At 40.9% G+C, this 24,314-nt stretch overlaps 3 protein-coding genes across 3 annotated transcripts in view; 1 reads left to right on the plus strand and 2 right to left on the minus strand.

Moving 5' to 3' along the window:
- Positions 1 to 1,887, minus strand: part of mfsd8l2 (major facilitator superfamily domain containing 8-like 2) — a 10,021-nt gene extending 8,134 nt beyond the window's left edge. The window contains exons 1-4 of the mRNA XM_023414746.2: positions 1,771 to 1,887; positions 1,351 to 1,536; positions 244 to 306; positions 19 to 138 (exon numbers count right to left, since the gene is read on the minus strand). Of these exons, the coding sequence (XP_023270514.1) occupies positions 19 to 138; positions 244 to 306; positions 1,351 to 1,536; positions 1,771 to 1,846 (445 nt within the window). The 5' untranslated portion in view covers positions 1,847 to 1,887. The remainder of the gene's footprint in view (positions 1 to 18; positions 139 to 243; positions 307 to 1,350; positions 1,537 to 1,770) is intronic.
- Positions 1,888 to 3,383: 1,496 nt separating this feature from the next.
- kcnmb3 (potassium calcium-activated channel subfamily M regulatory beta subunit 3) lies at positions 3,384 to 9,489 on the plus strand. The gene is made up of 4 exons (XM_023414747.1): positions 3,384 to 3,510; positions 5,351 to 5,554; positions 6,195 to 6,369; positions 6,975 to 9,489. The coding sequence occupies exons 1-4, from the start codon at positions 3,425 to 3,427 to the stop codon at positions 7,341 to 7,343; spliced, it is 834 nt and encodes a 277-aa protein (XP_023270515.1). The 5' UTR covers positions 3,384 to 3,424; the 3' UTR covers positions 7,344 to 9,489.
- A 634-nt stretch (positions 9,490 to 10,123) lies between these two features.
- On the minus strand, positions 10,124 to 23,395 carry LOC111661265 (phosphatidylinositol 4,5-bisphosphate 3-kinase catalytic subunit alpha isoform). The gene is made up of 21 exons (XM_023414778.2): positions 23,048 to 23,395; positions 21,716 to 22,131; positions 21,235 to 21,444; positions 20,842 to 21,092; positions 20,235 to 20,480; positions 19,917 to 20,002; positions 19,707 to 19,812; positions 18,908 to 19,060; positions 18,262 to 18,396; positions 17,903 to 18,027; positions 17,643 to 17,724; positions 17,296 to 17,460; positions 17,046 to 17,149; positions 16,632 to 16,803; positions 15,169 to 15,275; positions 14,727 to 14,848; positions 14,218 to 14,296; positions 13,846 to 14,016; positions 13,554 to 13,671; positions 13,317 to 13,468; positions 10,124 to 13,077 (listed from the first exon to the last, which is right to left on the minus strand). Exons 2-21 carry the CDS (start codon positions 22,065 to 22,067, stop codon positions 12,807 to 12,809), a joined length of 3,207 nt encoding a protein of 1,068 aa, XP_023270546.1. The 5' UTR covers positions 22,068 to 22,131; positions 23,048 to 23,395; the 3' UTR covers positions 10,124 to 12,806.
- Between the last annotated feature and the right edge of the window lie 919 nt (positions 23,396 to 24,314).

A 24,314-nucleotide genomic window follows, 5' to 3' on the forward strand; every position in this document is an offset into this window, starting at 1 on the left:
GGTGGAGGGGGGACTGACCGACAAGGAGGCCAGCTTGTCGACAGGCCATGATGGCAGCGAAGATACTGGCACGCTCCTCTGGCCGAGTGCTCTGAGTTAGGAAACCAAAGATGGAGGAGCCTGCTCCTGCGCCGACACCTGAGAGATGAACAGCATCCTTCTGTTACATGGTCACAATGTCTACATGTTGCTGGTACAGTACATGCTCAGGGTGCTCATTACATGTATGTGTGTGTGTGTCACCTGCTACAAGTCGACTCCATAACAACAGCCACTTTGAATATCCAATAAAGTACATGAAGTTACCTGAGAAATGAAAAATAGAAATGAAAAAAATGCATCTCCATTTCAGACAAATGCTCCACTTGAATGTTAGTTTTAGCCATGCTAGCAGCAGCATAGCTAAAATGTAAAACTGTCTTGGGTGAATTGCCATGACATTTTGTACAGACATTCATGGTGCCCAGAGGATGAATCCTAATGACTCTGGTTCACCAGCAGATTAACATTTATGTTATCATAAATGTAACATTATAACAGTAAGTAACATTTATATATCCATCCAAAAGCCTGTCAGTATATGTTGATATTATATACAGTGGGTCTAAAAGTCTGAGACCACTTTCCAAGAATGGGAAGATTAAAATAAATAAGAAATGAATAAGAAAACATAATCATTTTTATATGTATGTTGTTTCAATACATTTGCAAATAAAGCCTAGACTAAATATATATTGTTAACATATATACTTGTAACATGTTATAGGCCAACCATATAAAAGTTAATCAGATATTTTTAATAAATGTGCATGTACAAATTGTACTATGGGTGTTTCATATACGTTATAAACGTATATCTTCATATTTCCAGAGGATGCATACATGTGATAATAATCTATCCCCTTATAGGTAGCGTATGTGGCAACATCACTCCTGATATAGAGACATATATGTAAAATATTACATTTCTGTGTGGGCAGCGTTTTGTCTGAATGACTAATCTGCATTACAACCAACATAATGAACTCAGATGATCCCCATAATGCATTGTAAAGAGCAGTCTATAATTTGTGTTCACAAACTGAGAGGTAACTTCCATCAGACACTGCGCAGACAGTGTGAAAAAGGAACTAATTAAAAGGACTGACCTAAGACCTGAATTTTTTGAGTCTGTTATCTGAGGCACTTTATAGTCCTCTACATGGAATTCACAGTGTTGTGTGTGGTGAATAGTAAATGAGTGAATGGTTTCAGACAGAAACCAAATAAGAGCTACAGAATATCTCTCAACAACTGAAAACATACGCTAAATCTCTGTCATGTGATCTGACATCTGGTGTGACTACTCACCGGCAATCTCAAAAAGATTAGAAAAAAGAATGATGGACTTTGTGGTTTTGCACCGGTCTGACCAGAACCCAAAAAGCGGGCCTGTGAGCAGCCCGCTCAGACTGAAAGCAGACAGACCCAGACCCAGGAAATAAGGAGGGGCCTCCAAAATCTGCAGGTACCTCCATATTGTAGGCAGAATGACGGCTGAGACCACCAGAGACAAACGATGAAGGACGAGCACAGAGGAAAAGGAGGGAGATGTGTAAATGACAAGCTTCGTTTACACACAGCAAAATATATTTGAATTACATCAGATGCCATATCCTCAGTGATGTGAGCATACAGCCAAAATGCCAAGCACATTTTTATATTTCCAGTCAGCTTTAATGAGACCATTATCACGTCTTCAAGTCTATAAAGCTGTCATAATGAACTTACCATACTCAATGCCGCTCAGCATGAATATCAGTCCAATGGTAAGAAAAGTTAGATTCCTCTTTTGGTGATTATCCATTGTGCTCAGTGGCTTACTGCCTTTTATACACCAACCTCTGACTGCACATGTTGTTCAGAAATGTTGTTCAGAGACTTAATCAGATAACAGGAGACACTGTGTATCCAATTACCACTGCTGGCCCGGATAATCAGAGGAATTTGTTGCACCATTGTACAAGACCATTTCAGAAACTCACACAGATAGTAAACAGAGATCATATAAAGCTTCTGCAAGAGAAGAGGCTCAGCAGGGGTGAGACCTGAAACGCAGGTCAGAACACATCAAGTCAGCGTTGGAGAAAGTGCAGTCCAGTTTGAAATGAGTAGTCCGTTTCCATTAGGCATTTATGTTAAAGATGAAATTCTGTTTGAGACACGTCCACGGTGCGGCACCATGCAGTGAGCATCACGGACAAGGCAATGTCTCGGGTTACTAGGTGAGGTAAAGTACACTGAGCTTTATACATTTTTAATCTTGTTTTCTTCAGTTTCATCAAAAGCACTTGGTTCTCCTACAACCCTGTGAAGAAAAGTGCAAGGCCTGTATCTTCCCTTTTGTACGTTACAGATATGAATAACTTTGCTGTTTTTGCAACCAAAAAAAAAAAGAGAGAGTGAGAGAGAGAGAGACGCCTTTTGCCAGTTCACAAACACAATAAATCAAATATAGTCATAAAGCTATAGAGGTAATAAAATATATCAGATAAACCATGATAACATTTGCCAGAATATGGGGCTTTAACACCAGAGTGTGTGATAAGAGAGAATATTCAAAATAACACTCTATTGTATTCAATACTGAATATATTAGGTATGACATTGCTGTCTGTTATATTGAATGGTTGGCTCCATTTCCAAGCTGCTGTGCTGTTCCTAGCCTTAGGCTTGTTATATTAAACAGAACTGTCACCGAGTTAATACCTCCATATGTTTTTCCTGCAACCCATGAATAATACAAGGAGTTTCGATTGTTTGAATAACAGATATAAACTTGCTCAGTATGTTGCACTCACACACTCACAAGGTGTCGGGACAATCTGACAGGCCTCAAGCTCAACAGCCCAACGGGATAATGAGATGTCGCAGGACACATGTTTTTGGGTCAGTATTTTTTCTGAATGTGTGCGTTATTATATGGTTGATCTGACTTACAGTTGCCACTTTATGCCTCCTCCTTCTTGTCCTGCTCTCTGCCCGTCCTTCAAGCTGACTTAGTTTCAATCTGTGCAAAAAGTTAATAATCAAGAAGTGACTCAGGTTTTCCATGACAAACTGCTGCATGCAGCTGAGCCTCACGGCCCCACTGAGAGGCTATTAGCATCCTACCTGCCTTACCTGTGGTGGTTTCTATAGAAACACACATGAGAGTGGAAGGTGTTGTTGCACTCACCTTTGAGCCTTGGTAAACACCAGGGAGTTCCCTGGTGAATAAACTGCAATCTAGTCCTCTCAGTCAGTCACTGCGCTGCACTGGAGCCTGTTGAAGACACGGGATGATCTGTGAGTTGTTGACAGACATTTGACTTTCAGATAGAGAGGAGCTTGTTAGGTGGCTTCACTTACTTGGAGCTAGGAGGTGGCAGCGATAGGAGTGGGCATGTTCTTGAGCACAGCTTCTCCCCGGAGGTCGTTCAGCATCCCCATTAACATCAACCTGCAGGGTGCTCGTAGGCGGCAGACACGGTAAGAGAGGACAATCGACAGAGCCAGGCAGCGAGGCTTTGAAAACAGTGTTGGGAGTTCATTATGAAGGAAACACACTAGTGAAGTTTAACTCTTCAACTCTTGGGCAAATATGAGTATGTATGATTATACTTACATTATTTGTTAGTGGTGTAAAAAGAGAGGGGGAGAGTTAAGTAGTTAAATATGCAAAATGCATAGAGCTCACAGCTTTGTATTGATTAAAATTCAATCAATATTCCATCGATTCTACACATAAAGTTAAATGTACTTGTCATGGAAACTACTATTAGTCTGTAAACACTTCTTCTGTGGCCCTGGAGAAAGTTTCCAAGAAAATAATCCTTGTTGAAGGTACCTTGTGGAGTTTTTGTCTACTAGCTATTACCAGTGGCTTTGGTTTTGTTTGGATCACAGTGGTGACATAATACACCATCTATCTGCTGGTTTCACGCTTTCCTGCTGATTGACATTTGGCGGACATGCACCCGTCTGTTAACAAAGACAGTGAAGAGGAAGATCACTAGTAAGTAAGCATGGATTTATACCATACAGGCTTACTTCCTCCTCTCTCAGCCTTCTCTCTGGAGCTCTAGTAACAACAGGTCAATGAGAAGAGAGGTTCTGAGCCTCTCTTCTGATTGGCTGACTGTTTTCTGAGTGACCACATAAAAATATAGCAGATTTCAGGTAAACAGTAAGGCTGTGTCCAAAGTGCTGTATGAACATATAGTGACTATTATTATACCCTATATAGTAGTACTACTATACTCGTAGTATCCAAAATGCAAAAAGTAGTGTACAACCGATGGTCACTAACCAAGCAATATACATATACCATCATGTATAGAAGTTTCGCTGGAAGACAGAAAAACTGTGCGGAGAAAATGATCCATATAGTGTCCGAAAGTGTTTTTCATTTTACCGATGAGCTCAACATACAGTCCTCTACATTGAACTCCCTGGAGAGTGAGTAGGGAGGAGTGAATGAGCGAGTGATTTCGGACACAACCTAAGAGAGATCAAATCCTGTAAGGTTTGATGGTGGCTCTGGGTGGGCGGGGCTTGTTACAGGAGTCCTGGCGGCTCATTTTGAGGCTCAGTTTCTGATTACAGGCTGTGTGCATTTCCCTGTGGACTGAGTGATACTTTCACAGTATTAATATAGAACCTAAATCAAAAGAGACATGGAAATCTCACTTTATACTATATAGGAGCTTTAAATTTTAAGTGAAATTTCTCATATTTAAAAAAGAAAAAAGAAAAAAAAGCCTGTGTTATGACATGGGACAGGATATCTTGGCCTTGATTTTGATTTCTCACAAGCCACATGGAAGTACAATACTAGACCGACGGTGAAGTGTATATCGTCACTGAACAGATTTCTGTTTATAGCTAGGAAATGCAGATAAAGCACTAGTTTTGACTGGTTAAATTTTTATGAGCTCTCTGTTGTGCAAACCTGAGTAAAAAGAGGAAATCCTAGGGGAAGATTTTTTTTTTTTTAAGTATTATATGGACACACAGGCAGCATCCAGTTTAAACTTGCTAATAAATCTCAATCTTTGTACTAGATCTTAAGTGTTTTCAATTTCAAAAATATAAATCTAACTAAATCTGTTTTGCATTTTCTCCCTGAAGAGGAATCATGTTGTTTGAAATAACAGAAAATGAATCAAATCAACTCAAGAGTCGAAGATGAAATTTGTTGCTGCATTGAATCAAGAATTAAATCTGAATCGCTGCTGGATTCAATCATTACATCCCTGGTGGCCGTGCATGTATTCATATGTGTGTGCATGTCTCCCCATGTGTTTGTGTATTTGTATGAGACACACAGGGATGGCTTCCACGCCACAGCAGGGCAGGAGCACGAGTGGATCAGAGGGGTGAATGGACGGGGAGGACAGCGAGCTCGGTCCCAGATGTCGGTGTCGAGTGTTGGGGAGGACAGAGCCATCCTGCTGGGCTTCACCATGATGGCCTTCTCTGTGCTCATGTTCTTTGTGGTTGGCATCACTATGGTCAAACCCTTTGTTAAAAGGTACACTGCTTGGTGATGCTAACAGACAGTACTACAACTTGTAAATGTTTGTTTAACAACAACATAAATTTTATTACATAGTTGTTTACTCATGCAAACCTTCCAGGATGATGGAAGTACATTTAGGGCTGCAACTATAAACTACTTTAATTATCAATTTATCAGGTGATTATATTTTTGACGAATTGATAAATTCTTGAATTAAAATTGTCATAGACACAGTCCATTTATATTCCAAGCTGGAACCAGTAAGGTTTTTTTTGCATTTTTGCATGATAAATGACTAATTGATTAACGAATAATTGATTTTCAAAACTGTGTCAGTTCATTTTCTGTTCTTTTCTAATAATAATTTATTGCAAAGTCAGTTTGAGAAATTTCTCCGTAGATCAACAAGGAAACTTTCCTTAAACATCAACAGAGTTATGGAAGACCATTGCCACAAAGTAAAAATGAAAATTTAGACCTAATAAAATAAAAACATTTGTGGCAAGTCAAAATAAGGAGATAATAACTATCCCACGGATAAGTAATCTCATCAGAAACAATTAGTGCATTTGTGGTTTGAGTTTACAGGTGTTGGGGATGAGAAGGTTGGGAGCTGGGTAAACTCTGAACCTTCCTGCCTCTTGTCTTCCAGTAACTGGGTGGAGGAGGCCAGTTGTGTGCTGGTGCAGGCTGACATCCTGAAAGATTGGGTGGACTGCAGAGGTGTGAGCACAGTACCATGCCTCAGGGTGATGGTTAACCTCACAGGCTCCAACCAAAGTGCTTTTCTACACTTTGATGAAGAATCGGTCCTTCTCGCTCCTGAGGTAGGGATTTATTGCAGTAAAATCCAGCTTTTAAGGCTCACCTTTTATTTTTATGAGACTCAGGCTTGGATCTGCTTGGCACCAGATGTGGCTTGTCGAGAGCCAGGAAGGAATACTCAAGACCCAGGAAGAGTGGATTTGAGCATTAAAGCTTTATGTCTATGTACTACAACTGACATGTAGGACCTCTCTGTTTAGTAGATGCTTTTTTTTTCCTTCTCAGGACTCAGGGTAATCCTGGTTTTCATATTAGCCATCTAAGCAGGGACTTAAGAAAGCACCTGGGAAAGCGGCAAAGGCAAAAAACAGAACTAGCTGACAGGATGGAAAACTGGAAGTGGCTACACTCCTGTGCCCTTGCGAATAAGCCAGCAGACATTATCAGGAGGTGCTGCTCTTCTGCTCCATTCAAAGAGATTGTATGAAACATTTTTCAGTACCTGTGCAGCAAATGGAGGCTAGGAAGGGCTTTTCCTTTTTTAACAGAGCTCACACTGCATAAAAAAGAAACTTGCAGCTCATCTCACTGAATGTAATCAGTACTACCAACCGTATCAAGCAGGTCAATGACAAAAATTACACCTGTGTCATATCTTTTCTTTCAGTGTTTCTACATACCCAAATGTCAGATGGAAAGAGCAGATCTTCAAGCTGAAGTCCAGGGAGTGAAAAGAATCTTGGACACTCAGCTGGGGAGCACTTCATCATGCTTTACCGACCACACAAGGCACCCCAGGGACGTCATCTTAAGCAGGAAGTACACTTTGAAGAAGGCCTTGTTTGCACTGCTGTGGCCCTGTCTGATGCTGTGTGGTGGAGCTCTGCTGGTGGGCCTTGTGAAGCTGACACAGTGCCTAGCTCATCTGTCCTCTGAGGTGTGCAGTGAGACTACAGGGAGCAGAGTGACATCGAGCTCCACCCAGGGCAAATTGTACAGACTCCTGCGGAGGTCCAGCATGCAGTCGCCCTCTTGACAAATTCAGTGGTTGGAGCAAGGACAGAGAAAGCCTCCTCCATTGACTATTGGTGGACAACTGGAAGGATCCTGGGCCTGGGAAATGCTGGCTGATTTAGGCCAGCGTCTTACGGCCCAATCAGAAATAGTCACCACCACCCTGGGACCTGACCTGGCACTCTGGTCCAACAATCTGAGCACCGTCTGCTTCGTAGAACTGACAGTACCCTGAGAGGACGCTGTTGATGAAGCGAATGACAGGGAGACGTTGACGTTGGCATGCTGAAATGCCAACTGATGCTCAACAACAATGCTGCAGAGCAATAGTCCATCCAGTGGAGGGCACTGTAGTGACATCCACCACTGACCACTATTGACTACCGAGGCAGCTGGGAATCCAGACCATCAAGGAAACATCAGGGACTGCTGAACGCTGCTGACTGTCTGCGGATGAGACAGAGAAACTCCAGCTGGGCGTCTAGATGATAGTGACACACACTGTCTGCCTCATCAGAGGGTGTATTGTGAATAAAAGCCTGGAACACCCAATGATGCTGAGGTACACAACTGATGATGTGTCCCTAAACTAAATGTGGCCGAACAGGGGACTCATGCTCACAGCCTGTCAGTCTGCGTTGTTATTGTGGATCTGTGATGTTAACCACATTACCATGACCTGATCACATCAGTAAGAAGCAGCAGCAAAGACATAAATGTTTAAACGTTTGTTAATATTGACATGCTGTACCTCGTTAGCTCAGATAAATTATCCACAGTCTAACCGCTGAGTTCATTTTTCAGTAACTATGTGCACAAAAGATTCATTAATTTAGATTCACTGGCACGTAAACCAGCAGGAGGTGAAGCGGTGGAGACTCCCTACCTGTTGGCCGTCTGTCTGTTCCTCCATTATTTATATTCCTTTAGTCCGGAATTGTCCGCACAAAATCAGAAGGGTTTCTCATAAAAGTATTCCAAGTTATGAATATTGTTGTCGGAAGTGTTTGCAAACTGTCCAGCGTCTTGAGTCGCACCGCTCTTCATACGTCTCCCTCCTTCCGGCTGCGGGACAGTGGGTACGCTCGTTTTCTACTCCAGTTCAGCTTGTAAAGGTGGATCGGGTCTATCATCTTCTGGTTCAAGATCGGACTCTTGCTGAAAACGATAAGGCCGTACCTAAGCCACCACAACCGTTGCGTGCGGAACGTATGGTTGCCATGGTAGTTGCGGCAAGCTGACCAATCAGAGCACACTGAGCTCTGATTAAGCTTCAGAAGGCGGAGTCCTGAGCTCTAACAGAGCATTTAAGAGAGGGTTAATGGAGTGCAGCATAAAATATACAGAAAAAGAAAAAATATATTTTCAGAACATTAAAGCATGTAAATCTATTTCGGTAGACAATAAGAATGAAATGATTAACACTAAAAATTGCCAAATCAATCCTCTTTGAGAATAAGTGGCAAGAAGAAACCATAAGTGTTAAAGTCCAAAGACAATTCTGATACTGATGAAAATATGATTATATGTTGATAGAAAGATTAAGCAAAAAAACAGATTTTAAAATCATTTACTATATTCCGTCTTTAACTTTTAAGAGTAACTTAACACAACCTGAAAAATGTGTTTTGCTGACCTCCAGTGGTTTAATTTGTGTCCGTACTGCAGTGATGTAGCGATGTACTGTCAGTACACTGTGACGTTACTCTTAGGTGTAGTTACAGATACAACAGAGCACACTTAAACACACCCAAAAACACATCCGACCACACAGGATATACAATGTTGGACACAATTCACTATGGGTAGTCCTATCATAATAAGGTGTGTACTAAGCCACAAATGGGGGATTCAGTGTGCAGGCAAGGGCATTTTGGGTCGCCATGACAATAATTTGGTGTGCCACTGAAGTCAGCTCTTAAAGGGGAAGTAAGTAAAAGACCCACACAGACTAACTGTATATATATATATTAATTCCATCGATTAACTAATGCGTAAATAGTCTCATGGATAGTCTCATAGTCTATCGTTGCTTCAGGTACAGGTATGTCCAGGTGAGCCCTGGGGTCCAGCTAGCTAAGCTAATCTAAGCTAGCTGGAGGGGCATTTTGGCTGCTTATGTTTTCACTTTCATCTGAGTTTCTGATATGGAGGATGAAAAATGTCTTTTAATTATTATTATTATTATTATTACTAATATTATTATTATTATCATTATTATTATTATCCTCACCCAATGGCGGATTTAGATACAGGTGACATGGGCAGCATCTAGTTGGGAGCAACTTGGGGCACTTGCAAAAAAGACAAAAGTTTGTCTACAGAGAGAGAGATGTTACTTTATTTTGGTATTTATAATTGTATATGATTTTGGTACTAATTGATGATGAAAGCAAGCCTTCAGATCAGGCTTCAAATGACATTTGTGCAATTTAGAATATGTGTGTTTTGTTTGGGTTGTGTAATAGTGTAGTAATAATAATAAGTAGGTTTTCTTGTAAATCTATTTGTGGGATGAAGGACTTGTGCAGTTTAGTAAATTCTAGGACATGGTCTAACCCTCCAGACCATCCTAAAGACCATATCCTAGAAGTTTTATACATACTGGTCCAGTTTTCCTCATAATGAGTCTTGTGTGTAGTTTCTAGGGTAAGATTGAGGAAAACAAATCTTTTTTCGTTTACATATTGACTCAGGCTTTGTCCCACACTGTCAAATTTTATTATGAAGCAGAACAATGAAGAAGTGCCATGTAAATAGCAGACATTTTGATAGTGTAAAACAATGTAATAAAATAATCTATTTAGATAGGGAGAAATGTTTTTATTCAACAGTACAATAAATGAATGCATACAGTTTCTTATCAGACATGTTCATATGAGGATGACTAAAACAAATATCTGAAGAGGGTTTTATGATATATACAGATGGATAGATAACTAACATATGAATGTGGTTCTTTTTAAAACATGCAGGGTAGCTTCTTCTTCCTTATTGTGCTTACAGACTTCTACATAGGGCAATTGATCTCCACTCGACATGAAGATCGCACTCTGACAACAGCATGAAGTCCTTGTCCTTCATTCAACAATTCACCTCTGCTTTGCCATTCATATCAATTCAACAACTAGAAGCTGTCTACTGGGTTTTGTATGAGGATGGTGCACATTTTGCATGATTCCTCCTTTTCTTTTTGGTTAGCAGTTACATATATGAGTTTGCTTACATTTAAAAATACAAAAATATATTACCTCTGTAGTTATTCAAGGAAAGCATTTGCACACGTAGTAGCAGTATCAGTATCTGTTACCTTCATTGTGACTTTGTTGTACCCCACACAAGTAACAAGGTCATTTCTATACATGAAATTCAAGTAAACATCATCAGGTCAAACAAAAAAACAAAGTAGATATTTGAGGACCTCATGCATAATGCAGTGTGAGAAACAGAATACAACCATAACAAGTACAAAGGGAAAAAAGCATCATTTAGCTAATTCTTCCATAAAGTATATGGGGTCTAGTTCTCTCAGTTTGGGTCCGGCCCACTGCTCTGTATCCTGTACAGAAGCACATGCATGTTGGTAGGATCGGTTTCCTGAACATTTTTAAACCATGAACAGAAAACAAAAATTCTACTTTCAGACAGACTCGAGTGTCCAGGAAACCGCCCTGTTAGATATCATTTGGTAAAGCTAGAACATTTACTGACCTCTTACATATGTGTCTGTGCAGTGAGCGAAACTGCAAAGACTATTCTTCCACACATAAGGGTGACAATCATAGGAAAGAGTAGGGAAGAAGACACTTGGAAGGTTTAAAAAAAAAAAATTCACTTCGGTTTCTTTTCTTTACCTGGATGTCACAATCTGGGACCTTATGGCGAATGTAAGGAGAGAGTCTGTCTTAAATTATCTGTCATATGTGATTGAGAACAAGGAGACGAGAGCAAAGCTCGACATCTCAAACATTTTACAGATGGCTTAGATTGAAGCTCCACATAGAAACCTGGTAAGGAGAAGCAAAAGGCAGGGTAGAAAGGCGTTTCTCACAGTTCTTTTTGTTTGGGAAGAAGTAGACGATACTGTTACAGTGCAGCAATGTGCATTTTTTTTCTTCCATGTACTGTTTGTACAAAGTTCACTGACACACTTCTGTGTGTGAGCATGTCAGGGGAGATGCGTTCCGCTCTCTGCCTTGACATCAACTTCTCACCTTTTTTTTCTTTTTCTTGCAGTATACAGTACATATTAGGATCACAACTTGCATAGTGTAACAGCACAGCACACAAAAGGAACACTACGCATCCTTTTCCCCTGCGTTTCTCGCCTTTATCAGCTGAATAACAAAAGAGTAATTCATGACACGTCATACAGCTGGCCATCAGAACGCTTTTCTGCAGTCCATCTGTGTTCCAACTGCGTGCGGTCGATGATGGACATTTGTGCCTCTACATCTGACACAGAATAATACTGATAGACAAAACAAAACAAAAACAAATACTGCGGAGATCAGTGCTATGAATACACGAGACTTGGAATAGTAGTGACTTTTTTTTTTTTTTTTTTTTTTTACAATAAGACTGCTGAGTAGTGGGGTTACACATCTAGTACTTTGGCTCAGTAGAAAATAGACTCAAAAAGGAATATGTGCACCGAATGCATACAAGTTTATGGATATACCGCTGTACAAAAGTCAGTTATCTGGTGTTGTGTGATTTCTAAACTGAGGACACGTCGTCTGTCGGCTACAAATGACTCATTATTCGAGTTGCTCCGAAAGTGTTAAATGTGTAAGTGTGTAAGTGTTGTCAACAACATGTCCTCTGTCAGTCCTGCACTTAGAGTGTTGGTGATTGTTTCTATGATTGTAAAGGGAACTATGATTTTGTGGGCACCTGCCAGGCTTCTGTGTCTGAGCTGGCCTGGTTTGTGTGCACCAATATCTCCCCCATCTTCGTCAGTTCAAAATAGCTAGTGGAAATAAACAGTCAGTTTATCATTAGAAAAAGCCATCTGTGCTCATGGTTTACCACTTCATGATGTTCCTTTCTTAATGCTGATGGTTGTAGATGTATTGAAAGGAATTTAAAAAAAATAATAAAAACAAAAATTTGTCCATATCTTTTTCGCATGAAGAAGGCCAATTTAGTCGAGGTCCATTACACTTGATAAGTTCCTATGAAGAAGGCAGATGAAATATAACTCTACCCTGCCTTCTCAAGTTCATAGTGCAGGGAGAAGAAATTCAGACACCTTTAGAAACAGAAGCATTTAGGCATTATGTCCCTGAAATAGGCCCTTCTGAGCACCCTTATTTTGTGGTGCGCTGGCAGGTAATGTTTCAGAGTCATACGCTGGCAGAAATATTAACCAGGCCTTGCTGTGTTCAGGGAAAATACCTCGCTCGCTTCTCACTTTTCTTTTGGTTATTAGTGTGCTGTTGTTGCCACAGTCCTTTACTCCACTCTTTCCTTAGTTGCCAGTTTAGTTCATGGCATGCTGGCGGATTGTGTGAAAGATCCAGTCCATCTTGGTAGTCCACCCGCCGTGGTGAGCGTCGTTCATTTGCTTCATGAAGTAGTCGAGGGCCTCTTGCTCCGACTTGTCCAGGGCCAGGGTCTTCCTGATGTAAGCGATGTCGTCGAATGACTGCAGCTCGGGCATCCCAGAGCCCAGCATCATTGAGAAGAGGTTGATGAAGAGGTTGGCGTGCTGCCGGATTGCCAGGTACGCTTTGTAACACATCTCCTGGAACCTGGTCGGCAGAAGGAAAAAGATTACCAAAATGGAAAGAAGTAGTGAAGACATATGGGGACAGAGAAAACAATAAGAGACCAAGTGGGAAATTCTGCCACGACGAAGAGATGAAAGCTCAATCTCATAATGCCATAAAAAAATAGCTCAACACTGATTAAGCTCTGTTTGTTTTACTAAGTCACGGATCATTTTTCTTTCATCCCAAGATAACAAACTCATGTCGACTGCTGGTGTTACCTTTCAAACTCCCTTGTTTTGGTGCACTCTTGAGTTCCTTTGCTAATAACGATCAGGAAGTCCTGTGTGAGAACGAAGGGCACGCGTTCTCTCTTGTACCCAAACTTCTTCTTTTTGTGGTCGAGGAAATGGCCGAAGTCAATGTGGAACAGCTGTGAAAAAAAAATTAAATAATTATCAGAGGCAAACAGAAGTATCTATATATAACATAGAAAGAATGTCAAATGTAATCTATACCTGTCCGTCATCTTTGACCATAATGTTGCTATTGTGTCTGTCCCCTATGCCCAGGATAAATGTTGCTACACAGTAGCCTGCACATGACCGTGTGAACAGATCTATGGCCTGGTCATACCTGAAAAATCAAACAGATGGAAAATACTTTAGTCTCAGAGAGGATCCAGTAACAGATTGTAAAGACTATTACTCCAAAAAAAGTTTTTTAAAGTCTTCACATTAGTCATAATATTATCAGTAACACCACCTCTACACCCCACAGAAGACCAGAAAAGCTGTATGAATCACTCACATCTCTCCCTTGTTCTTATCCTTGAGCCACTGATGCAGTGTGTGGCTGTTGAACTGCAGCGCCCCCTTCAGGCCTCCTTTGCACTGGATCTGCATGATGGTGTGCGAGTTCCTCACTACCTCGATCAACCCCACACAGTCACCGATAGACAGGCAACCGTATGGCAGCATCCTGTGAAAGGAAGGACAGAGAACATCTAGAGAGGCAGAAAAAACGAGGACAGCAGTGATGGACTTTATATTAAATGGCCTGAGGTGGCTGGCAGGGGTTGCCACTAATCTGCATTCGAGCGTGGAGTGCAGAACATGAAAGGTCCAGCGCCTGTTAATGTGTACTTGCATCCTCGCTGTCATGGTGAAGTGAAGAGCCTACCTGAGATCAAGGCCTTGGTTCTGCCAGATGTTCTCCATTATCCTAATGATCTGCAGCGTCAGCATGTCCTGCCTCAGATCTGCGGAGGCAGAGAGAGACAAGGAGGTGGATGACAGTGAGGTGAATATTAGCTGCTTAGCTGCTCTTTGATCAACTCCATGATGCAGTATGGTGCAGTGCTGTCAAACTCAGTTTGGTCAAAGATGTTGCAGCAAAGTGCAAAAGCAGCTACGGGAAAGTGAGATTCAAATAATGTGATTTGTTCTTTCTGAATTCTGTGTAAAAAGCATAGATGAGGTTGTGTTTGTGTACCACGATATGCCCTGCAGGCTTAGACTGAATTATGCTACATGCTCAGCAAGAGCATTTTCAAGGCTGTGTTTGTGTGTGTGTGTGTGTGTGTGTGTGTGTGTGTGTGTGTGTGTGTCTCTCAGAGAGGCAAGGATGGACAAAGAGGTGGAGAAACAGTAGAGACAGATACAGGGTATAAATACACAGACAGAACTCACCATCTCCATTTTTGAAGATGATTTCGTTGTTCTGAAAGAGCAGCTCTGACATCATATCTGGGTTTTCCCAGTTAAGCCACAGAGGTCGCTTTGCTGATGACATCATCCTGCATTCTTCCAGACTGAAAAAGACACAGGGATGTGTTTTCAAGAGGATGAAAAAAGATGAAAGGAAGACACTAATTTCTCAGTATTTGTGGCTGCACTTACGAGTCACAATGTATACATTACTTCTTCCTAAGTCAGTCATGTGGCTTTACTGCAAAATGAGGATGTGTTCTAAGAGCAGCGAGTACGCGAGTAACGCTTTTTTTTTTTTACTTAACCGATAGTATAGTATTTTAAGCCTTGAAGAAAGAAAGGCAGAACACCTGCAGAGGAAATAAACATTAAATGCCAACCATTTAAGAGGAGAGAGTTAGATAAGACAGTGCTGATGTACCGGAGGTTTCCCAGCTGATGTGCTGGATTCAGTGGGGAGGTGAAGTTCTGCAGTGCATCCATGTAGTCAGGCCTTCTCATCTGCTCCACCAGAAACTTCATTTGAACCTTACAGGAGATAAACAAATGTATCAGATATTAACAACCTGGTGTTGAGCAGCTGGAGGACTAGGCCAGCCTGGTGAATATGCAGTAAATACAGACAGCTTACTGCTGCTTTTCTTCAGCAAAATCATTAACCTCTCACAATGAGGTAATGCTGCTTCAAAGATGGATTTTGGGTAATGGCATGCACCCTCTAGTGGCCATGTTGGAGGTCCACAGATCTTGGCTTGTCAGTGAAAATAGTTTGGGAGATTTTGAAACCTATGACTGATCTAAACAGCACAGAGTAGAACAGTTTTATGCTGAGTGGATGGACACTTGTCAATTTCCTCACGGTCACCAGTTAGTGATCAGAAAATGTTGAGTCTAGATTCATCAAGTCGGTCTGCTCAATAGCTAGCTAACCAACACACCAGCTTAGACAATTAGAAAATTAACTAGTGGCTAAAACCTTCTTGTAGCCCAGAGTTGGATATTAAGTTTAACATTACTTTTATTGTGTGGCTAAAATAATTTTTTTTTTTGTATTATTAAAAATAAAATCGTTAAATCACATCTACGAATTATTTTGATAATCTAATAATGAGTAAGTCTTCAATAGTGTCCAGTGCATTTATTTTTCAGCCTGTTCTCCTTTCTATTTTCCCTTGATTTATGAGTAAATTCTAGTATTTTAGTAACTAATGTCCTGTTTTCTGATCTGCTTTAATTCACGCTTGCTGTGTTTTATGTTGATGCAAATTCAACATTTCCTCTCTTCGTGAAAACAGTTCCAGCAGTTAAGAGGACATAATATTTAACTTCCCTAGAAGGCCTTTACTATGAAACATCTACAACAGGTGTCTACCTTCATTAAGAGCAGCTTAATATCAACATGGCACAGCAAAGTACAGCTGATTAAAATTAAACAGCACATGAAAACTGCATTCCTATTTAAAAAAGGGTAATCTAGGAGGTACTGATATTGATGGAAATAATGCTGTGGAAATAAAGATTATGTTAAATTTACCATCCCAACATTATAACACAGGTACCAATAATTCAAATTTTTTTACCCAATTTTACCTCTGGCCTTATTGGGAACTAAACTTAAATTAAGTACCAGCTTTTATTTTATATATAATTTATTTTCTGTATTAATCTTAATTAATTCATCTTAATCTAAGCTATTTGTAGGAATGGCTCAAATTTTTCAAGCTCTATTATGCTGGTTTGGTTGAAATATATTTAGCTGCAAGCAAACTGAAGGCAGCTCTACTACATTGTGGCATTTCTCTGGCCAGATTGGTCCAGATGTTGCTGAGATTAAACTCGACGATTAACTGGATCAAAATTAACAGCTGTCGCCTGTTAGATTACCTTCTGTGCCTCATCTTTTTTCTCCTGTTTGAGGAGGTCGGTGAGATTGATGAGTTTCTCCATGGCCTCCACCTGTCTGCTCAAGTGCTTCAGATACATGCCACAGGCCCGGCAGTACGACTCCAGCAGCAAGCCGAACCGCTGGCTCACCGTCTTGTTGTGCATCTCTGACCTGCGCACGTACAAGCAAGGAAAAAAAAAAACACATTGAGAGGTTGTTCGTGCCCTAAAGGAAATTGTGTACAATCCTCCACAGATACTCACAGACACTCAGTATCCCAAACACTGACTAACATGTTTCCAGAGAACTTTCAATGTGATTTGGGACCAGACAGTTAAGTGACAATCAAACAAGAGTTTAACCTTTGAGTCACACACAAACAGCTGAAAGGAGCCCTTTTAAAATTAACTCACTTTAAATGCCAGAAGAAGAAATGTCCTATCCTCTGATTGGTTAATGCCTTTTTCAGCAGGAAGCGTGCAAGTGGGTTATCGAGGTACTGCTCATACTTTAGAACCTGGACACAGAGAAAGCACCACAAAAACATTGTTATTTGTTTAAAAAACACTACTAGAGTACATCAAGCTGAAACATCAACTTGCCATAATTAACACCATTTACTTACAAACATTCACAGTACAGCAAAATAAAGATGCAACGCACCTGAACCAGTTGAATGAGATACTGAGAAAGTTTGTCATCAGTTAGGTATTTCTCAAGGCACTTTACGGCAAAGTCTCTGATCATCGGATCGGGGAAGTTGCAATCCAGCAACTCCATGGCTTGTTCTGGCTTGATAGCAGGCCAGTCCTTCAGAAGGCAATACATCTGAAAGAGATAAAAAAAAAATAAACATGCACATATAGACTAAACAACCCTGAGACAGTGCACTATCTGTGTAAAGATCAGCTGAGATGCATTAGTATAACAACCAAGTTCGGCACATATCTATTACACCACGTGATGTCCTTCAAAATAAAGGTGTGTCAGCAGTAGAAACCTGAGCTTACCTGTGCAACCTCATCTCTGGAGTTCCATTTCACAGCCAAGAGGATCTTGGGAAGGATCTCTGGCATATTGACACAGTCTTGTCTAGGACAGTTTGTAGATAAAAGAAAAATGAATTGGTTTTATAATATCTAGGACATGTAGAATGACTTTTGAGTAAAGTTGAATGGTTTTGATGGCAGAATGTTAAGATCCAATCCTAATAGACCCCTCACACATCCTCAAAACCCCATATAAATGTAAACAGCCACAAACACATTACCTGTGCCTCCACAGAAAGTCTTTCTCCTGCTCAGTGATTTCAGACAGCGGGTCTCTGTTGCACACCTGCCGTAGCTGCTCATTGTCACTGTCAGTCAGGGGGTTGTCACGTGCCAGTCTGTTACTCTATGATACACAGTTTAATAAAACTAACCAAACGAGAATAAACAGCAGCACATTGAGTTTTACAGTGACCTGTGTCACATAAAACTTGTATGTGAATAAAACAGTGATATCAGGTTGCTCTCTGTGATGTGTGAACTGCAATATGACAGCTGCTCAGAATGAAAATCAGATGTCATGATGAATCTGGTAAGTAAAGCAAAAGACATAATGAAAAACAAATACATGTTAACTTACCAAACCGGTGTGGCAGTAATTAAAGCCAAGCTCTCTGGATATATTCCAGTTTGCATGGTCCTCAATGGTGGTCATATCAGGGAACTTGACGGGGCAACTGAAATGGTCGAACTCCAGCTCAAGACAAGGGGTTTCCTGCATGTTCAGAAAGGGAAAGGTCATGCAAAGTGATTACTGTTATCAAAGAAAGGTGCCTGTGACAATGAGTAATTAATTAAGTGGGATAAGAAGCTTGGTTGCTTAAATCAAGGCGGCTTAAATCCAGCTCTGAAACCCTACAGCTGGATCAAAACTGGTTCTTGAGGCTTACGCGAGGTCAGTTGCAGACACAAGCATAATACATATTCATATAACTTTAAAATAGTGGGGGAAAGTTTATGTTTTATTTATTATCTCCTTAATGTTTCACGATGGTCCATTCTGATCCACACAACTGAAAGAGATCTTTGATAACCTGTGTATTTTAAATTCTATTACAACCCTTATATTTATAACAAAAAACATTTCCAGGGTAGATCCACAGAGAGCAGCGTTATATTTGAAATCACTCCATCACCTCAATATTTGCTCTGTAACATAATAAGAACCGCTACTGCAAACACAAACAGTGAGCATTATGTTCAGAACGCTGACATTTGCTGTTCACCTTGTTGGGGTTAGAGCCTGTGACGCCGATAGGGTTGAGCAGGTCCTCCAGGCCATGTGGAACAGGCCACAGGTTGAGAGCCATCTTCCCTGCTACTAGTGTGTGGGTGTAGTCAAACAGGTTGATGTTGCCCCAGGCGAGGGGACAGTGCTCCTACAGGAAAATACCAGTAAGATGATGCATATGAAGATGATTAAACAGGCAACAGCTCAGGGCTATGAAACAGACAGGTGCAGTGCAGAACACAAGAAGCTGTTGACTCTTATGCAAATATTAACCGACTGTTAACTGCTGACTCATAACACAAATAGAAATTTAATTGAATACGTTGCGTCTTAACATTTGAGAATCCTAAAGTAACATTTCATGTTATAATTCTTAATATTTCCATGAAATAACAGGCCATTTGTGATTTATGGTCAGCATCTTTTCAGCAATAGTCATTAAAATATTATAAAGAATACTGCTAATGCTAAACAAACAATTGCTACAGCTGCTGCTTCACATTAAAAGCTTTCAACTGGTGAATCAGTCACAGGAAGCACATTCATCAGAAATACAACAAAGCATTAGATGTTCCTTTTCTTTTCAGCACTTTTTGAAAGTTGATCAGTTTTAAATTGAAGTAATGGAAGTAATAGTTGGTTGGTAACAAAAACAACCAAGCACAGTGAGCTGTTAGATGAAAAGCTGCAGGCAACAGGCTGCTCACCTCCAACTCCACAGCAAGAGAACCAAATCAACCAAGACTGATGCCTTATGCATTAAAACTTGTGCATTTCAGCATTTCACTGCTAACCTCTTTAGCTCCCTTCCTCCCTTTCACAGAGCAGATGGAGAGACAGAGTCGGGCAGCACGGGGGATGTCTGGAATGTACATGTCGTAGTTAAGCCACTCATTCCACCTGGAATAAACAGGGAAACAACCATTACCATAATTAATACTATTACTGTCGCAAATCTGAGTGAAATCCCAGAGTATAACACACAATTCTTCATTGTGTCCTACCTGGGGTTCGAACAGGGCACCCGCTGGGTGTTGACATTGTCACACAACTGCTCTCCACCGTGGTATATCCCAGTCCTAACGTAGATCTACAGCAGTCACAAGAACAGCAAATTTATATACTCATCCATTGAGTGATAGATCTTTCACTGCCTTTCTATAAAGTCAAGGACACTGTCTTCAGATAACCTCCAATGTACTGGAGATGTGAGATTTTAGTCAGAATTTATTTTAGTCAAACCAGAACAAAGCAGAGAATATTAAAATAAAAAAAAGACAGGGTAGCCACAGCACCAGGTTGATGCACTGATGCATTTGTACCTTGTCAATGTCTCTGATATTGACATTGACGTAAGTGGCGCACAGTATCCTGATCCTGAGCGTTCCGTTGATAGTCCACAGAGCCTTGGTGGCTGTTTCCCCATTCATGTAGGGTGTTGCTGTGGATATTCGCCTTGCATACGACGGCATGGTGAAGTTGTCCATGGGCAGCTGGGAATACAAGCTGTCTTTTGCCATTAGCATCAAGTTGGGCATCCGTCCCAGCATGATACAGCTGCGCACATACTGTTGAGGGCAGACAAAGTGACATTTTGAAGTAGCTGTGACTGTGACATTTTGAAGCCATTCATTCTGTTTGACATTCACATTATTACTAGGCTTATCAACATGTAAATTATTGGATTTTACAATTACAACTCAGCAATAGCTGAAACATTCAGCACTTTGTACTTAATATACCATGATATTTATGGTCTGTTTCTGAAACAGCACATTTTACAGGCAGCACATTTTCTCATAAATTTCATTTCATGTCATAAATGTCAAGCCCATTTGAACTGGATGATAATTTGACGTGAAGTGGATCTCTCCCCCCTTGAAGTACAATAGCATCAGATGCAGCTAAGCTAAGATTAAATTAGATTACCTTGTACTGACTCAGAGGGTATTTCTCCAGTAAGTACTCGTCGCAGCCACAGACTTTGAGGATGTACTTTCCCTGATACTCCTGCACACACATCTTTAACTGTTCCTGGGAGAGCAGCATGCTGCGTGTCTTCTTACGGATGGCTTCTGCAATCACCTGCTCTGGCACATAGTCATGGTTGATCTTCAGGGTATACTTCTGTTTGTCATTGCTGGGTGACACAATAACCCAAATGACCACAATGATTTGACCTGAGGGAAAGAAAATAAAATATCAAATTTTAAAAATGTTGCTATCATTTTGCATACACAGAGAAAGTGTTTGTAAAATATATTATTGTAGTTTTATTGCAGTGAGTATTTGCTGACCAGAGCCTTGAGTAAAATGTCTTACCTTTGTCTAGCTTGTTATAGATGTGCCTGGGAAGTTCTGCTGAGGATTCTACATTGGGAGGGTACACATATAAAGCTCTACTGTGGGGTCCATTACTATCTCTGAGGTCCACAGCTTCTTTGCAAACATTTAAAATGTTCCTTCTGAAGTCCTGCACTTCTGGGTCTTTCACCAATTCAAACTCACATATAGGCATTCCAATAGCAAAACCTTCAAGGAAAAACAAATGATTAATAAAAATTAGCCATGAGTCCTTTAACCTATAAATGTTTTAAGATACATTATCATGACGTGAAATAATAATAATACAATGCAATTACATCATAACACAATATATGTTGTGGCCAGTTAAACCCAATGGTATTATGTTAATCCTCCTCACTGTGGGCAATGACATTGCCAAGGCCAACGGCTGTTACAGTACATTACTGTATAGCACAGTAGGTTGTTTTGTAACTGCGAAAGAAGTCAAGGATCATACCTATCTCTCTGTTAAGAATTTTCTCTTCTCTGTTGCCTACTGGCTCAATAACTTTGAGGAAGGCCTGGAAGAGCCTCAGATCGCATAACCTCCTGGTCTCATCGTAAAACTCCTCCCGCTCTGCCTCCTGGGTGACACTGACAAAGATGTAGGAGCTCTCCTCCTGCAGCAGATGGTAAAGAGGGTACTTCCTGGCTTCTTTGAAAAGCTCATGCTTGACTGTGATCAGTGTGGCCTCCCGGAGGCACTCCAATGTGAGAATCATGCCATTTGGCAGAAGGCAGTCCACTAGGATGCTGGGGGGCATCAAGTGCATCCCCCATAGTTCTCCTGAGGAGGGCCTGGGAGGCATGGTCGTGCCAGCAAATCTGCTCTTTTCAGAGTCTGGTAATTATCAGATGAGCGATGTCAACCAACTGCGAGAAAGAAGGAAAGAAAATTATATAAGAACCACTGACTTATGTTCAATCATGCGAACACATGTGGTAAATATCTGACTTCAATAATGGTAGAGTTGCATAGCACCAGAATATAAAAATGTTACATAAACCCTCATGAGGGTATCCCCAATTTAACATGGGTTTCTAAACGTTTTAAACCAAGTCTGTAAAAACAGTACAGGGGAATGAATAAAGGACTACTGTATATTGCTTTCAGGTCTTTGAGTTCACCACACTGCACATTGCATTTATGTAAAGGTACTTCCGTTCAGTTTGACAGATAATAACAACACATTTATGACAGCTCTAAGATGCATGTTCCAACAAATAAAGATGTCACTGCGTTTATATATAACGCTAGCACCTAAGCTAATGACCATATAACTTGTCACTGCATGTAAGTACAAAAAAAACTTTCGCTTTAACGAGTTTGTGTTAAACTAAGTCATGCTCAAGTCAAAGAGGGGGCGATGAACCAATAAATATCCAGTGGTGTAGAATGAAAGTGCTTCAAAAATCATGTAAACAAACTTGTTAGCTAACAACCATTACCCACACATTAGTTAAGTGTGGCTAACACGGCTAAGATTTCGCTTTATGTCCCGGCTTGTCACCTCGACTAGTCACTGTGTTGTTCTGCTGCTTGGTGGGTTTAACATTAGGTGTTATTTCTTGGCTAGCTAGCTAACCGTGCTAGCCAGGTTCACTAAGCAGATCAATGTCATTTGAAATATGAAAACCTCGACTCATATACAAGCTAATGTTAGTCTAACGTTACTACAATATAGGGGTGCGACCAGACAGTTTGTCGTGCGAGTAACCGGGTAGCTGTTTTGATCAAGACTAAAAGCGAACACACAACAAAACATGAAAAAAACAAATATAACGCTACCTGTGTCAGTTAGCTGACGCCAACCGGTTAGCCGCGAAGCCAGTCAGCCAGCACAACCATTAGCAGCGGCTAGCTGAGTAAATCCCATTCGTGCCCGCTCTGGAAGTCTCAACCAGTGGTGCTAGGCTAGCTCTAACCTTAGTTCATCCAAACAATGATACTGAGGGGTCGGGACAGTCCCGCTTTATACAGAGAAAAGACGTCCCTATCTCCCGATGATGTTGTCAATATGCTGTAGTGGAATAACCGGATAATACTTCATGATGTTCTCCATTGTGCTGTCCAAGGAATACACTACACAGTTTAGTAGCACGCTAGCTCTAAACAACTAGCCTGCTCGAGGACTGCTAGCAGGCTCATCATCATGGACCGCCCTCCCATACACAAGACTGTGTTTAGCTGGTGGAGAGAGCAGTTTGTCATGAGATGAGACAGGGGAATTATCGGGAAAACCGCTTGTTCACTGTTTTCTTAGATGGGAGATGAAATGCCTCTTAAGAAAAGCCACTGAAGGGCACATGAGAAAAACAGAGCCAAAGTTGTTGTGTTGTTACAAACAGTCATATGCAGAGCCCAGAGCAAATTCTTTCTGCAGCATGCGCGTGGTTGAATGGATGCCCCAGCCCTTTTAATATTCCCTGTTATTGGAAAATGTTTCTGTGGTATTCGTGTCCTATGACCTCATAGTACCACAGGTAAAGCATATCCTGTGGTAATATACCACAGAGCCTGTGGTACTTTACCATAGATTAACCCCAACCTGCATTTTCTAGGGCTGTGGTTTCTCAAACCTTTTCACATCAAGTACCTGCATTTTCTAGGGCTGTGGTTTCTCAAACCCTTTCACATCAAGAATCTGCATTTGATAAGATTTTGTCCCAGGGTCACCCATCTGATGAGATTTTTGCTTTTATTACAGAAAGTGTATGAAACCCCCCGGCCAAAATAGTCATATATTCTGTCATTGTGTTACTTAAGAATGGAACTATAGTGACAATAAATGATTCCACTTTTTGCTGGGGAACCCTGGGAACCCACTCAAGGACCCTTGGGGGTCCACGGACCCCACTTTGAGAACCCCTGTTCTAAGGTAACTAAGTCAAGGTACAATATCACTGAATGTGTCATACAGTCCTATGATAAAAATCCCCAAATAACCACACAACCCTCTGAGTAGGCTGCTACTACATGAGCATGTGGTACACTGAGAGTGTATGGTATATATTACCACAGGATGTGTAGTACACTGCCACAGAGTGTATGTTAA

This window comes from Seriola lalandi, unplaced genomic scaffold, assembly GCF_002814215.2.
Source record: "Seriola lalandi dorsalis isolate HSWRI2012SDOR001 ecotype SW California unplaced genomic scaffold, Sedor1 jcf7180002054542, whole genome shotgun sequence".
Classification (NCBI taxonomy): domain Eukaryota; kingdom Metazoa; phylum Chordata; class Actinopteri; order Carangiformes; family Carangidae; genus Seriola; species Seriola lalandi.